This window comes from Rhinatrema bivittatum, chromosome 3, assembly GCF_901001135.1.
Source record: "Rhinatrema bivittatum chromosome 3, aRhiBiv1.1, whole genome shotgun sequence".
Taxonomy (NCBI): domain Eukaryota; kingdom Metazoa; phylum Chordata; class Amphibia; order Gymnophiona; family Rhinatrematidae; genus Rhinatrema; species Rhinatrema bivittatum.
Genome location: NC_042617.1, coordinates 122358285 through 122374883, shown reverse-complemented (window position 1 = coordinate 122374883; position 16599 = coordinate 122358285). Strand labels below are relative to the sequence as shown.

General features: G+C 40.1%; 1 protein-coding gene across 8 annotated transcripts in view; it reads left to right on the top strand.

Moving 5' to 3' along the window:
• Positions 1 to 16599, top strand: part of LOC115087033 — a 139883-nt gene that overhangs the window by 64056 nt on the left and 59228 nt on the right. For 6 of the 8 annotated variants that reach the window (XM_029593678.1, XM_029593681.1, XM_029593676.1 and 3 more), the window contains one exon: positions 2787 to 6452. In XM_029593678.1, coding sequence (XP_029449538.1) covers positions 2787 to 6452 — 3666 coding nt within the window. Of the gene's footprint in view, positions 1 to 2786; positions 6453 to 7172; positions 7264 to 7374; positions 7500 to 16599 lie in introns of those variants that run through there. The other 2 variants (XM_029593682.1, XM_029593683.1) reach the window with 2 other exon arrangements.

The window sequence follows — 16599 nt, the reverse complement described above, 5'->3', positions numbered from 1 at the left end:
TGCAAAACAAGTGTAACAATTATCCCCCACTCCACGGGGACAGTAACTGTCAAACAGCTGCGCGGGCATATATGTACATGTGTATGTCGGCTCGCACCAGTGGTCACAGCCATTTTATAACATGCACGCAAGTTATAAAATCAGCTGTACACGCGTACATGTATACACAATTTTATATGGACACACACATCTGTGTGCAAATGTCGGCTCTACTGCATAAGTAGGGAGAATTTTTTTAAAAAAATGCTCACCAGTGCAATAGCCCTTTTTCCAAGTTCGCCTAGTTAACAGTTCGGATTTCCTATCCCCCCACCCCCCCTTATTATTTAGCCTTCCTTTTAACTTTGACCTTTAAAACCCCACTGACTTACCTAGTTTATTTCAATACTTACACGCTGTCCATAGTATAACTAACGTTACATGGTATGAGACCCCTGCCACGTGCTTATGCGTGTAAATACTGTGTCTCACATTTCAAGGTAACTTCCCGGAACTCCAGTTTCCCTTCCGTGCTCTGCCCAGACTACGCCCACACCGTGCCCCTTTTTTAAACGTTTCGATTTGTGCTTGTACGGGGGGAGATACGCGCATGCTTCTTAAAATCTGGTTTGCTGGCCCGAGGCATGTGCCTATCTCCTGGCTTTGGCGTGCATAGGGTTTTTAAAATCGACCTTAAAGGTTAGCAAGACTTCTAGCACATTGTGCTCGGTCTTCCCCCCTTATTTAAAGATAAAGAATTTTAGATTAAGTTCAATAAAAAGCAATCAAAATTGAGAGGTTTAGGTAACCTGATCCATAAGATTAAAGGTGATGGCTTTATTAGGCTAGAGAACAGAAAACTAAGGGGCGATTTGATAGCCGTATTCAAATATACATAGAGGGATTGTAGAGAGGATGGTACAGTTCTTCGTATTCTCTGCGAACAAGATGAAAACTAATGGGCTTGAATTGCAGCAAGAGAAATTTTTGGTGTGACATGAGGAAGCATGTTCTAGCTGTACGGGTAGTTGAGCAATGGAATAAGTTTGTTTGGTTTTTTTTGTTTGGGTTTTTTTTTTTTTTTTAGCAAGGTGGTGGAATCTCCATAATTGGAGGTTTAAGAACCAATTAGATGAACATCTGTCTAGAATAATTTGGGCACAGTAGGCCGACCTATGAAGCAAGAGGATGGACAAATGAACTCTTGAAATTCCTAGCACGCCTTTCCTGCTGTGACTTTTTTTTTTTTTTTGAGCATAATTATAGCAACAGAAAATATGACAGAAAAAGATCACTTGGTCCACACAATCTGCTACGTTCTCCCTGCCTATGCTACCGTAACGCTGGGCAACAATGAAAGTGTTACTGACCTAAAAAGGTCCTACTCTGTAGTATCTTGATGTGCTGAACACGAATATGACCATGAAAAGTTTTTATTTGCTCTCGTTTTGAAGATATTTAATATAGTTCACTTTCTATGTATAGTCAATTAAATTATCTAGTAGGACTGTAAATAAGCCTAGAATGATGTAATATTGCATAATACCATCATGCACACATCATCCAGAGTTTATTACATCATTTTCTGATGCAATGCAGTTCTACTGCCATGCTGCTGCCGAGTAAGCTGACGTCAGCAGTGTACTATATGAATCTCAGTCAGAAAGGGTGAGCATTTGAAATATTCATGCTGGCTGACTACTGCTGGACACTCCGCAGAGATGTACAAGAGACAAGCAAAGAAATCTAAGACGTAGTCTATGACTTCATTTTTCAAACGGTATTAACTGTAGGTCTCCTACTATTGGCATACAATTCAAGATGTAATTATATTATTGCATATTACAAAAAAACTAGAGCCAATTTTGCATTTTCACAGTCACATTCGGGTTTAGTCAATTCTTATACATTTCCATGTGCTAATTTCATTTCCGTAACATGACTTTTGTGAAAATTTGTTGCCCAGTGTAATCTGCTCATTACCATTATTTGTCTTTTACTATCACTGCTGCATATATTAAAACATTATACCAATTATCAGTTGTACAAACTTGATCACCAGTAAGAGCTCATGCTTTCTTTTTGGCTGTAAGCTGGGAAGTGTAGCAAAGTTGTCCTGCAACTCATGTTAGATGGTGCTTTTTTTTCCCTAATTATACTGGTGTGTACCAAACCCTACTGCTGCTCCATGCTGGTCAATCGTCATGTCTTCCAGGAATCTTAATGAAATCCCTACCACTCAGGGCAAGTCTGTTTTGTCATCATCACTTTCGTGGTACTCTTCTGTTCTAGGTAGATGGATGTATGAATTTCCATACTTAATCCAAGATTCAGGCACCCTTTCCATTTCTTTTCCTACCTGTGCTCCTCTCCTGTCCTTTACTGTATATGCCCCAGAATGCTTTAATTCTGTCAATTTTGGTTACTATAACATGTTGGTATGCTATTCCAAGCATCTAGTACCCTCTCGGAAGAGACGTATTTACTAATTTCTTAATATCCTTCCTGCCAACTTCATATCATGACCCTTTGTCCTTGAGTTTCCTGTACCTGGGATGATGTTGTAAACTTGTACATTATTGAAGTCTGCTGGATATTTGGATATTTGTCATATCTACCTACTTTCTCTTCTCTCTAGAGTACATTTTTAGTTTTGTAAGCATTTCCAAAAAGGGATATACGTTGCAGGCTTGCACCATTTTGGTAGCCCTTTATTGAACTGCCGCTATCCTTTCGATGTTCTTAAAACCTATGGCCTACACAACAAAATATTAACTTTTTTTTTTTTTTTTTTTTTTTCTCCCCAGAGTCTGCACAGCCACCAATGTTGGTATATGTTCCTGTAGCCAGTTGCCATCAGTTCCTCAGCCAAGACTTTGGAGAGTTTTTCCCTCCAGCGCATAGTGACAACTCATTAGCCAATATCTGGTGTAACTGGACCATCTGGGCAGGACCAAGAAAACACATTGTTGTTTACATCAAAAACTTTATAGCCAATGAGGACTGTGACAAGAATGAAGATAAAATAGTCTTTGAAGGGGTTTCCTCGCCAGTAGAGAATACAGTAGTGTATGCCTGTTGGAACAAAATTACTCATATGTTTGCAGCTCAGGCCTTGGCAGTTCATGTAGTTTTTCTTTCAAGTGGCTCCTCTCGTAAGCATGCAGGGAAATATTTCCGTGGATCATATTTTGTATTTAAAGACCATGAAACTGATGTTTCTATTCAGCATCCAGTACTTTCTTCAATAGTATTAGCAGCACCAGTAAGGGAAGTTAGATACAGTATTGACGCTAAAGCATCTACCAAAATTCCTTTACTTTCTTCTATTACTGATGCAGTAAAATTAAAGGAAATTGATCACAGTGATAAAACAAGCATTGTTATGCAGAAATCCTCATTTACTTTCCTAAGTTCCTCGACACCGATCACAGAAACAATTTATAGCAGTGACGATACCACCACGGCAGACCAAATCACACTGCCATCCCTGACTACCCCAGTTTCTATACAAGAAATAGATCGTATTGGTGACCCTACAGCTTATATAAAACAATACTTGCGCTCTTCTGTGGCTGCCACCAAAAAATTGAGGGACACAAATTACTTCACTGAGCCTAAAGTTAATTATATGCCATCCTCTCCTTCATTTGTAGCTGTACCAACACCAGTAAAGTTACATGATTACAAGAAGGATCCTAAAACATCTATGCAACAATTCTTGCATTCTACTGTGACTGCTACAATATCTGTAAGGGAAACAAATGACCTTGCTGACCCTAGAGATTTTACTGAACAGGACTTGCTTTCTTCCGAGGTTGTCCTAACACCTGTAAAGGAAATCGGTTATGTCAGTGACACGAAAACTTATATTCCTCAACTTTGGCTTTCTTCTGAGACTGCCTCAGCATCTCTAAGTGAAATGGATTACATCAGTGGCATGAAACCACCTAATTCACAGACTTTACTTTCTTCTGTGGTTGTCCCAACATCTATAATTGGAATGAGTTCCATTAGTGACCCTACAAATCATGCTGCTCAACCCTTGCTTCCTTATCTAATTGCTTCAATTTCATTAAGAGACATGGATTACATTAGGGACAGTAAAGCTTATGCTGGGCAGCCCTTGCTTTCTTCCATTACTGTTGCAATACAATTAGGGAAAATGAATGCATTTGCGGACTCTGAAACTTTTACAGAACAATATTTGCACTCTGCAATTGTCCCAACTCCTGTAAAAGAAATGGCTTACAACAGCAATGCTGCAACTTATACTCCACTAAATTTGCTTTCTTCTACGGCTGTAAAACAAATAGATTATAACCATGACACTACATCTTATACCTGGCATCCCTTGCTTTCTTTAGTCGGTGCCTCAGCATCTATATGGGAGATGGATTATATCAATGACCTTAAATCATCAATTGAACAACTCTTGCTTTATTCTTTGGTTGCTCCGATAACTGTTACGGAAATGGATTATGTAAGAGAGATGAGCACTTACATTCCACAGTCTTTGCTTGCTCCTGTCACTGCCTCAACATATATAAGGGAAATAAGTTACACCAGTGACTATGAAACCTCTCTACAGCAACCTTTGCTTTTTACTTTTGGCAGTGAAACTGATTGCAGCAGTGATGCAAAATTTTGTACTCTGCAACCTTTGTTGTCTTCTGCTTCAATACCAATATTCTTGGGGGAAATTAATTTCTTCACAGCCAGTAAAGCATCCATCGAGGGCATGGATTACATCGGTGATATTAAGCTGCCTACACAACAGACCTTGCTTTCTTCCATAGCTGTATCAACATCTTTAAAGAAAATGGATGCCAACAGTTGCACTAACGTAAGTTGCCAACTCCAGCTTCCTTCTACGGTTGACTTAACAGGATTAGGACAAGCTTGCACAGAAAAATTGAATCCCACTTCTTTGACTGATCCAACACTTCTAAAGGAAATGAATGACATCAGTATCTTGAAACAATTAACACAGCAACATTTTCTTTCTGCTACTGATGTCTTTACTTTGGTAAGGAAAATAAATATCACTGACTCTAAAGCTGCTACAGAACCACCCTGGCTTGCTTCTATGGCTGTCCCCATGGCTGAGAAGGAAATAGATCCTGTCAGTGAAATCAAATCGTCAATACAACAGCCCTTGCTTTTTTCCTTTGCTCACTTATCAGCAGGGGGAACAAATCACATCACCGATCCCAGTTCATTTACAGAGCAACCTCTGCATCCTTCCATTGATTTTTCATCAGTCATACGTGAAAAGACTTGTAACATCAAAACATCTAGTTCTGAAATTCCTACAACAGAAATAGAAAGTACTCATGATTATGTAGCAATTACTACAACTTCAAGTATTGCCAGCCCAGCATGTAACTATACATCTACAGGTAATGAAGGCAATGAATCCTGTCAAGTAAACCTTCATAGAACTTCACAAGCTGATCTTGAGCAAATTATCAAGGAAACATTTATGACAATAGATGGCCACAACAATTGGGACACATCCCTTTTCCAGTTGCAGAAATCCATTAGTTCATTGGAAAAGGGTCCAGAGGAAAAGTATTTCAAAACTAAAACAGATTTCTTAAGATTAATTGGTTTAAATGAGGATCAAGAATCTGAACCCACTGACTTGCGTTTAGTGTCAACTGCTGCTCCTGAATATCTCTACCCTGACTCTCTTACTCTGCAAAGCTCAAGATTGAAAGCTGTTAAAATGGAACTTAGGCTGGCCACTGTAGCACCAAACAGTGGACTGAAAACTGAATTGACTTCAAGGGTCTCTGTTAGTTATTATGAAAACATCATTGATACAGATCTGCAACAAATCCTGCCAAGTAGAACACTATACACACAATTAGGTTCTCTACAAGCAGAGACTGATCAACAACAAATGTTACAAGAAGAAAAAATCCATGTACTGAACATTTCAAAAATATATGGCTTACAGAACTTGTTTGCAAATTCTGCCCATCAAACAAAGCCTTTCCAAGATAGGCAGAAGCAGTCACAGCTGGCCTCAGAGGATCTTACTGCCATGGCCTACAGTGACTATATAAGTAAATTTCATATAATTAATGAAACCTCTTCAAAAATGGCTCCTCTACTCACAGCCTGGTTGAATTATCAGAAAATGAAAGTGTATGGGAGAGAGTTTGCATTTCAAAAAAATTATAGGAACTTAAATGAAGATGTCACGCCCCCTCTGAAAGAGGTTAATGAGATACAAACCTACATCGTGGCTGTTACTCATCTAAATGATAAACCACACTCACAGATACTGTCAACTTCCACGTTAATCAGTAATTTGGAGACTACGTCTATATGGCATATACTGCCTGCAGATTTTGGATTCCTGGTAACCCACAGAGCAAGAACTCCTCATGTTTATTCCTTTTCTGACGACATGTCTCAACAGATTACCCCTTTGGAAATGGGAGATGATCAAGAAGATTTTGGTATGTAAATGAGTAAATTTTTTTTTTTTTTTAATATATATATATATATATATTTTTTAAATGTGATTAGTAACTTCATTGTGTGGGTTATAGGAGTAAGACAAGTCATTCATAGCTGGCATCTGTTGAACAACCTTTTCAATGTATTGTCGTATAGCTATATAGCCCGGGACACAAAGGGGGTGAATGTAATAAGCCGTGCTTAGCCTTCGTCACTAACCTTACTCAAGCATGTAATATGGCTCTTAGCATTTAAGAGAAACCCATGGTATGCTTAGCATGGACGTATGCAAATCTCATGTAAAGGAAGCTATTACAGGGCACATTAGCAGGGAGATATCTTAATGTGGCTTTGTTTTTTTTAACACAGGAAATTTAATGCCAGGGTCAGGGCAAGAGTAAATCTTAAGTCACATTTCTGGTGGCTATTTTAGTTTGTGTTGTGCTCTATATAGGTGCTTCTCTGGCAAACATGAATTATGCGCTTTTTTTTTTTTTTGGCTTGGTATATTTTGCGGGTGAACTGAAGAATTTGAATGACAGAAGGGACTTATACGACTAAGCAACAGCTGCTGATCGTAGGCACATATACAGTGGTCCCTACTTAGCCATATAAGTCCCACATATCTGGCTTAACAGCGCTGAACTAGCTTTGAATATTGGTCCTGTCCTGTGCTGCATGCGTTAACAATATTGCTCTCTGGCATGGCAATCATGAAGATATGGATCCAGACCTGGGGCCAGAGCTGAATATGTTCATACCTACTGCAGATGGAGACAGTACAGCAACAAGGAAACGAACTGTCACAAGGTCATTGCAGACTATTTTGGAGATACAGTTCAATACATGAGGGGTTAGGCTGGGGGCTGGGAAAGTTGTGTGGAAGAGATAGTGTTCTAACTCCAACATTTGTCCCTTCAGATTGGCGCAAACCCTAAGGAAGATGAATGCCAGTTGAAATATGCACTATGGTCATCTGTCTCTTTAATATGTTCAAACTTTTTGTTTTTAATACACACTGTAGCCATATACCTGTTTTTTAAAATATTTTATATATTCCAATTTTAAATATGACTTCAATAAAGTGACATTTTTATTGACTGACAAGTCTCGTTCTTTATTTGCATGACTCCATTTTATTGTATCTCTGTGGTCCTTGGGCCAACCATGACAAGTCCTGCTTCCCTGGTCTTTGAAATCTCTGGACTAAGAATGCCAAGCCCAGGCCACCCCTTGACAGGCCCTGCATCCTTGGGCCAGAGATTTTCAAGTGTACATTGCATTGATGCTGCTTCTCTTCCTGTTGCTTGTTCCCACTTGTTCATCACTTTCACATGACAGGGTGGGTTCCTACCTGCCTAAGCATCACTCCCCCCTACATAAGAACATGCCATGCTGGGTCAGACCAAGGGTCCATCAAGCCCAGCATCCTATTTCCAACAGAGGCCAAACCTGGCAATTACCCAAACACTAAGAAGATCCCATGCTACTGATGCAATTAATAGCAGTGGTTATTCCCTAAGTAAAATTGATTAATAGCCATTAATGGACTTCTCCAAGAACTTATCCAAACCTTTTTTTAACCCAGCTACACTAACTGTACTAACCACATCCTCTGGCAACAAATTCCAGAGCTTTATTGTGCGTTGAGTGACAGAGAATTTTCTCCGATTACTTGTTCCTTTTCCACCTGCTTTTTCTTCCCTCCTCTAACTCACTGTAGCATGGTGATTGCCCTGTGTTACCCAGTGGAAATAAGACACACATACTGGCAAATGTGTGTGTATGTATATAGCAGAAAAAAAGCAGTGATTATAAGCATGCACTGTATGAAACAACAATATACTGATAAGTGACTTTGTGATTATATAGGACTACATATGAGAGTGGCTCCGAAAGAAAAAGAAATTAGATAAAGTTAATTAGTGTTTACAAGGATATGTCTTTGGTAGCTGGCTCAGCCACAAAGCAGGTACAGTCATATGAGTTCCCATCTTCTGTTCAGTCCCCCTTCAGACAGGCAGGGCAACTCCAGTAGATCCCTCTTGGAATAGGGAGATCCCTGGGTCTGGGGACTTCAGCACTCAAGGTCACAGTGGTCTGTGCTTGATCTGTGCCATTTTTCGGTCATACCCTTTATTTTCTCTGAAATGGATCTGGCTTGTGAAGACTCAATTCTGTTTTGTTTTTAATTCTTTGCTACTAAAAGCCACCACACCTACCAGAAAATACAGGGGTCAGTGGCTACATGTTAAGTCACATACGCATCCTTTGCTTCATTTCCCACCAAGGCTTAATATAGTTCCTTATTTCTGAGCTATAGTAGCTACTTCCTCTCTTCTGAACTGCAGTTTCTCTTAAAACTTAAGCAAAACATCTTCTTCTAAAATATGTTAAAGTAATATTTAAGAATGGTTTATTTAGCTATAATATTTCAAGGTAGTTTCTTATCACTGAGCTATAGAGTCTCTTCCTTAGACAAAGCAGTTTCTCATTCTTTAACTTGCAAGTTCCTTTACTAAGTAAAACAGCTATAATATTTCACTGTATATAGACAAGCAGGTACTTATATGTCCCTTGGCAGTGATCCATTTTATATGCGGCTTACCTGGCCCTCTGTGTAAACTGCAATATCTTCACATCCTCTCACCCTAATATACTCTTGCCATTTTCCTTCTGCCCATCTCTCCTACCTGGCTACACTTCACTGACTCGAACACCACACTCCTTCTATCCTCTGTCACCACTCAAGCTAATCTACTCCCCCACTTGCACCCCTCTGTCATGCTGCATTCTCACAACAGCCATGAGCACCAATCAGATTTACATACCATTAGTTTATTGTATCAAACAGGGCTGTCTATTTTTAGCATGCATGATATGAAAGATTAGCACTAAAATTTTGCAACAGTTTTGGCATGGATTTTATTATATCAGCTCTATTGCAAAAGAGATCTGGGAAGGTTTGTTTTATTTCTATTTGATTTTTAAAAACTTTTACTTGCTGATTCTAATGCAAATTTAATAATTTTGGTGCTTTTCTTATTTTTCTCTTTCTTGGAAAAAGGCTAGTAAGATGTACAAAGAAATTAGAAAATGAAGCATAAGTTTCACAATTGCTTCATAACATAAACTGCTCTAAACAAATTTATATTATGTATTGGACTTAAAACTATTCAGTCATTAAAGACATTTCCAGTAGCCAGCATATTCTTATTTTAGACCATTTATGTTCTGCTTTGAAAGTGGAATTCAGATGTGATTGATTGGAATGTACTGTATCTAATCATCCAGAGGTGACTGATCATACAGAATTAGCTACTCTGACAGTGGTGAATAACATTGCTAAGGCATCCCCACAATTAGAGTAAAACTGAAAGCCTATAATGTTCCCATTAGAAGATGAGAGCATTTCAGCTTCACCAGAATGCCTGCCTATAAAAAGAGTAATTATATATATCATTGATAGCAACATAGTAGATTTGGTAAATAGATTTGATCTGTCCAGCAGCCCTGACTATCTCTGGGTTAGTTATCTTTCCTTGGTTTACCAACAGACTGGGCTAAAAAGATCTTCCAGTTCTCAGTCATAAGAACATGTTGCCATACTGGGTCAGACTGTGGGACCATTAAGCCCACCATCCTCTTTCCAAGAGTGGCCAATCCAGGTTACAAGTACCTGGCAAGCACACAAACATTAAATAGATCCCATGCTACTAATGCCAGTAATATGTGGCTATTCTCTAAGTCAACTTGATTAATAGAAATTTATGGACGTCCTCCAGGAACTTATCCAAACCTTTTTTAAGCCCAGCTACACTAACTGCCCTAACCACATCCTCCAGCAGTAAATTGCAGAGCTTAATTGTGCATTGAGTGAAATAACTTTCTCTGACTTTTTCTTTAAATGTGCTACTTGCTAACTTCATGGAGTGCCCCCTAGTCCTATTATCTAGGAGTAAATAACAGATTCATATTTACCGGTTCTAGTCCACTCATGATTTTATAGACTTTTATCATATCCTCCCTCAGCAGTCTCTTCTCCAAGCTGAACATCTTTAGCCTTTCCTCATAGGGGAGCCGTTCCATCCCCTTTATCATTTTGGTCCCACTTCTCTGTACCTTCTCCAGTGCAATTATCTTTTTTGAGATGCGGTGACCAGAATTGCACAAAGTACTCAAGGTGCAGTCTCACCATGGAGCGATATGGAGGCATTATGACATTCTTAGTTTTATTCATCATTCCCTTCCTAATTCCTAACATACTGTTTGCTTTTTTGACCACCGCAGCATAGTGAGCCAACTTTTTCAACTCATTATCCACTATGATGCCTAGATCTTTTTCCTAATATGAAACCTAAAATTGTGTAACTCAGCATGGTTATTTTTCCCTATATGCATCACCAATCTTCCAGTTTCACAAGGTGGTCCTTACAAGCAAGACTACCTGACAAGGGAGGCTGTGCTTTATCCATTTTCCTGTTAGTTGGGATATATAGCCAAGTTATCCTGCTAGGCTACTTATTTTCTTATCTCCTCATCTCCTCTCAATTATACCAGAGAGCATATTGAAGTCCTATCACTGGAGCTACCTCTGTTAACTTGATGCAGCTGTACTGCCATTCAGTGCATGTATGCTTTTCTCTTTTGGGCCTTCTCCCATTATGAACTGGACATATGCATTTCCGTACCAAAATCCATGTTTTGTTTTTTTGTGGGTTGTTTTTTTTTTTTTTTTTTACTTTTGCCTGCATTTTCCACTGCCCTCTGTCTGACCAAAGCATACTTGAATTTGGTTACAATTTAGCTGCTAACCTCTGGTAGGCTACTCTAGGCATCCACCATCTCAGTGAAGAAGTACTTCCTTAATTCCTCACCACCTTCCTTTCTGTAGTTTCATATTGTGCCTCTTATTTGTATTCTTTGTATTTCTTTTTATTTATATTCTGCTTTTTGCACTTTTTTCAGTGCTTCAAAGTGGATTACATTCAGGTACTGTAGATATTTCCTATCATATTCTCCTTTCCCCTTCTTTCCTCCTGAGTACATTCTTGGTATGGTTTTCTGACAGGTAATATGAGATTGCTGAGCTGGAAACTTTTTTTAATTGCTTCCTTTTTTTCCATTACAGCTGGAGTGAAAGGTGAGTATTCTGCTGACCTCAACTGTGTGTGTGTGTTGTGAATCGGGCTTCGGACAATTGAAAATATCTGACAATATTCCCTCCCGACCCCCCCCCCACCCCCCAAAAAAACTTTTTACAGGGTACCTGGTGGTCCAGTGGGGGTCCCTGGAGCGATCTCCCGCTCCCAGGCCGTCGGCTGCCACTAATCAAAATGGCGCCGATGGCCCTTTGCCCTTACCATGTGACAGGGTATCCGTGCCATTGGCCGGACCCTGTCACATGGTAGGAGCACTGGATGGCTGGTGCCATCTTGTGCTCCTACCATGTGACAGGGGCTGACCAATGGCACCAGTAGCCCCTGTGATTATAGTAAGGGCAAAGGCTATTGACGCAGTTTTGAATACTGGCAGCCGACGGTCTGAGTGCAGGAGGTCGCTCCCGGACCCCCGCTGGACTTTTGGCAAGTCTTGTGGGGGTCAGGAGGGTCCCCCAAGACTTGCCAAAAGCCCCTGGTGGTCCAGTGGGGGTCCAGGAGCGATCTCCTACACTCGGGCCGTCGGCTGCCAGTAATCAAAATGGCGTCGATAGCCTTTGCCCTTACTATGTCACAGGGGCTACCAGTGCCATTGGTCAGCCCCTGTCACATGGTAGGAGCACAAGATGGCGCGGGCCATCCAGTGCTCCTACTACAAGATGGAGGATTTATGTACATAAATCCTCCATCTTGTAAATAAACCACCTTCAATCCCTCCTTTGTTCCTTGTATACTCATAAATTTCCAATTTGCTTCCCTGCCCCACCCCGTCCCTCCCCCCTTCTAGTTATAATATCAGTTGCAATGTAAAGCCCAATTGGCTGAATTTTCTGTTGTCTGGAAACCGATGTGATGTCTCGTGCGAATATCGGTATAGAAAAATGTTAAATAAATCTTTCCATTTTTTCCACCCCTTCCAGTATGTCTAGCCTGTTTTGGATTTTTGTCATCTGCAACAATCATATTTTCCCCTCAAGTCCCTCTGCAATATCACTAGTAAAGATAATAAACAGAAGAGCCGAGTACCAAGCCCTGACACACCCCTCTCCTCAACCTGCTCCCACCCCCCAAAATAAACTTCATCCAGGTCGGCCACTCTTGAATTCTTTTGTTTAACCATTTCCTCACCGAATTAACATTTGTTTTATTCAGTATTAACTTTCTGGGGGGAAAAAGAATTGTGCCGATGCTCACATGCAGGATACATGGCTTGTGTTTTGTTTTTTTTTTTTTTTTTGTTTCTTGAAGAACCACAGGGCAAATCAAGCAGGTGGAGAAAAAAGGTGCCAGTACTTGGCACCTATTGAAAAAAAGCCCTGGTTCTACTCCCAATTCTTCTAATTTAATTCAATGTAAACCCATTTCTATTCTGCCAGTCTTATCAGCTGTCCTCTGTGGATTATAAAAAGAAAACACCTATTACAGTAAAAAACAAAAAAACCCCATATCAAATTGCACCAGACAGCAATTACACATCATAAATAACAGAATCCAGTTTGCTGACTAGTCTTCTATGAAAAACAGTATCCAAGACATTGCTGATATCCAGATAGGCAAGATCCACGACACCTCCCTGATCCACTATTCTGTAAGCTTAAAGAACTAGATCAAGTTGGACAAGATCTTTCCCTTGTGATACGATGTTGACTAAAATCTTGTAATCTCCTCACGTCAGAATACTGCATTATTCTTTCTTCTTGTAGTAGTGTTTCCATAGCCTTGTCTATTACCTAACTGGTTTGTGCAAGTTTGGGATGGGGGCGGGGGGAGTGATGGTTTGTGGACTTTGTGGTTTGTATTATGTAGTTTTTATTTGAATTTCATTTTATAAAACTAAAAGGCAGGGTCCATCCTCCCCTGCCACAAAAATAGTCTAAAAAAAAAACGTCTTGCTGGGCTTCCCCCTTCCCATCCTGCGGCTTACCTACAATAGTAAGCATCTTCACAGGGCGGAATCGCTCCCCAGAAGCTCTTGTTCCACTGGTGCTCTATTCAAAACTGTGCTGCTGGGCCTGAGACCTGTGCCATTTTTTTTCTTTTTCTCCAGAGCTGTGTATGTATCGACTTCCTTACAGAGGGAAAGGCCCAGTGGGACTTTATTTTTTTAGAATTGCAATTTTTTTTGCAGTGGGGGATAGAAACCCCTGGGCTGGTTGCTATTCTCCCCCCCCCCCCCACCTCACCCCCAAAAATAAAGATTTTTTTTTTGTTTCAAAATGATATGAAACAAAACAGAAAATGTTCAAGCACAAACATACCTATGCCACCTTGTTCTCACTTTTATAAGGTGAGAATTGTGGGGGGGGGGGGTTCCCTTCAGTCCCTGAGGACTTCCCCTGTCTAAAGGCTAAACATCTGTGCAGCACGCAGTCATTTTTCTTGAGTCTCTTGGAATTCCATCAGTCCCATTGCCTTATTTACTTTCAGTTGCACACATTCTTTGTCGTTCTGCCTTAGGAGCCTTACCTTCCCCTAGCTCTGTAATATGCTCAGCAAAAGAACTTTAAAATAAGTTCTGGGCCCCTTCCTTGCCAATCGAGCTTTATCATAGTCTTTCCCCCCACCCCTTTCATTGCTGAAATGTTTAAAACATGAAAATAAAATATGGCTCTAGCTTCTGTTTTTTGATTGGACAGTTTTGTTTTTTTTTAATTTCTGGGCTTTGCTCCTTATCTTGGTTATGTTTCCTGGTGATTTTGCCCATCCTCATCTTCCTGTGTTTTCTGAATGCTAGTCATCTCACTGTTTCGCTATTTCCTAAGAAAATTAAATTGGCCTTTTTTCTCTTGTTCCCTGATGTATCAACCCCCCCCCCCCCAACCAAAATAAGCAAGTTCAAAGCTTTCATTTAAAAAAACAAACATTTTTATTAGTCTCACAAAGGAAATACAACCACTCCCACACGAGGATGCTTTATTGGTTATAATAAGACAGTTGCATAAACACAAACAACCATATAACTCAACATGACCTTATTTTTCACCAGTGCAAATGTACAAGCAACAGTATTTTCCCCTCCCACCCCACCTCCATCTCATATATCATGCATTCACACCACTTACACACACAGGCAGCGTAGCCAATCAGGGATGAAAATCAACTAGATCTTTGTTTTAAAACATTCTTCCAGTCTGAAATATTCCACCTGTGCGAACAGCTATCTAGGATGTTGTAAGTTACTTTTCCTAATAAGCTCCAACTGCACCATATACATCATTAATTCCTTCCATGCTCGAGCAGTAGGCAACTCATCACTTTTCCAAGTAAGTAAGATTACATTCATAGAAATTAAAAAAAAAAAAAAATGTAAAACCCTTCACACGTGTGTGCTTTTGCCGGCGTGTGCACATGAACGCGGCAAATTTATAACATATGCACACGTTATAAATGGCTATACGTGTGTACATGTGCACACGATTTATATTGACGCACGCATATGGCGACTCAAACACGTAAGTGGGGCGATTTTAGTAGCTACGCGCCCCGACGCAATTACCTGTTTCCCCAGTTTGTTTCCAGTTCAGCCCAGTAAAGGAGAGGACTTCCTAAACCCCCTAGCTAATTTGCCTCCCTTTCACCCTATTAGCCTCGAGCCTTAAAACCCCGCTGACTAGCCTAGCTTTTTTTGTTGCACGACTTACACGCCATCAATCACAGACGTAACCTTATGCGGTAACGGACCTCAGCGTACGCGTGTGTGCGTAAACACAGTTTTCATGGTGCAGTTCGGCCCGCCCAGACCATATCCACACCCTGCCCCTTTTGGTAAGAAAAAATGTTGGTGCATTCCGGGAGATATGTGCGTACCTATGTGGGTTTCAAAATCCACACAGCACGCGCCAGGTCATGCATGCATTTCTCAGCTTTGGTGCGCGTAGGGCTTTTAAAATTGACCTGTAAGCTAATAAAAGTGCAGCAATAATAAACATCTCCCCCCCCCCCCCCCCCCCCCCCCAAAGATAATCTAAAGAATTATCTATTAAATTTAAATAAATTCTTTCCTGACCAGGGGACCTGACATCCCAATGTCTGATCCAACAGTGTGAATATTTGCTGCCAATATCTTTGCAGTTAGATGCACTCTGTAAACATACAGGACACAGAGTTCTTCTCTGGGTGTTTGTACTTCGGACAAGTCTGAGTCCCCCCGCCTTTTTTTTTTTTTTTTTTTTAAGCCCAAAGACCCTAGTTAAATCCTGTGAAGGATCTTGAATTGGATTTCTCACATGTTGGCTAAAATAAAACGTTTATATAGCAAGGAAAATGCTACCTGCATATCCTCCCCCCTCCAAATCCATATAAGGTTTCCACTTCATTGCCGAGCCAATTGGAATGAGTGATTGGACTGCAAATTAGATTTTAGATGCATGGACCAAATTGCTATTTTATTGAATATGGGAGTAGTTTCTAAAAAAAAAACTTTCATCATCCACCAAGGACAATAAACTCAAGTCCCCTCTACATATTTTCAGGCAATAACCTTGCCCCTGCAAATAAGCAAAAAAACTGCATTCTTGGAAAATCCCATGTCTCTGACATTTGTTGAAATGAATATAAACATATGTCTCAAAATCAACCCTTTGTTCTACAGAATTTAAACCCTTATTAGACCAAATATTAATTCTTCTGCCCAGTCCTGGTAAAAACTCACACTTTTTCCAATCACAGTCAAAAAAGTGGAGACATTGGAGCTATGTCCAATATATTTCCTCTATCAAAAATCTATGCCTTCCTTAACATGCTTAGCCAGAAAACAGGAGAAAACACCAAAGTAAACTTTGTCTCTCTGAGGTGGAGAAAATTGTGCAAGGGTTATAAGGCAAAGTCCAATCTATCATTAGACTCTCCACATCAAATTTCTTATGAGACCCAGTCTTGTATGTAATGCAAAAGATGTGATACATTATACACCATGTAGTTCAGGTAAAACAAGTCCACCCTGATGTTTTCCAAGCCGCAACATGCCGAATTTAATATGGGCCCTTTT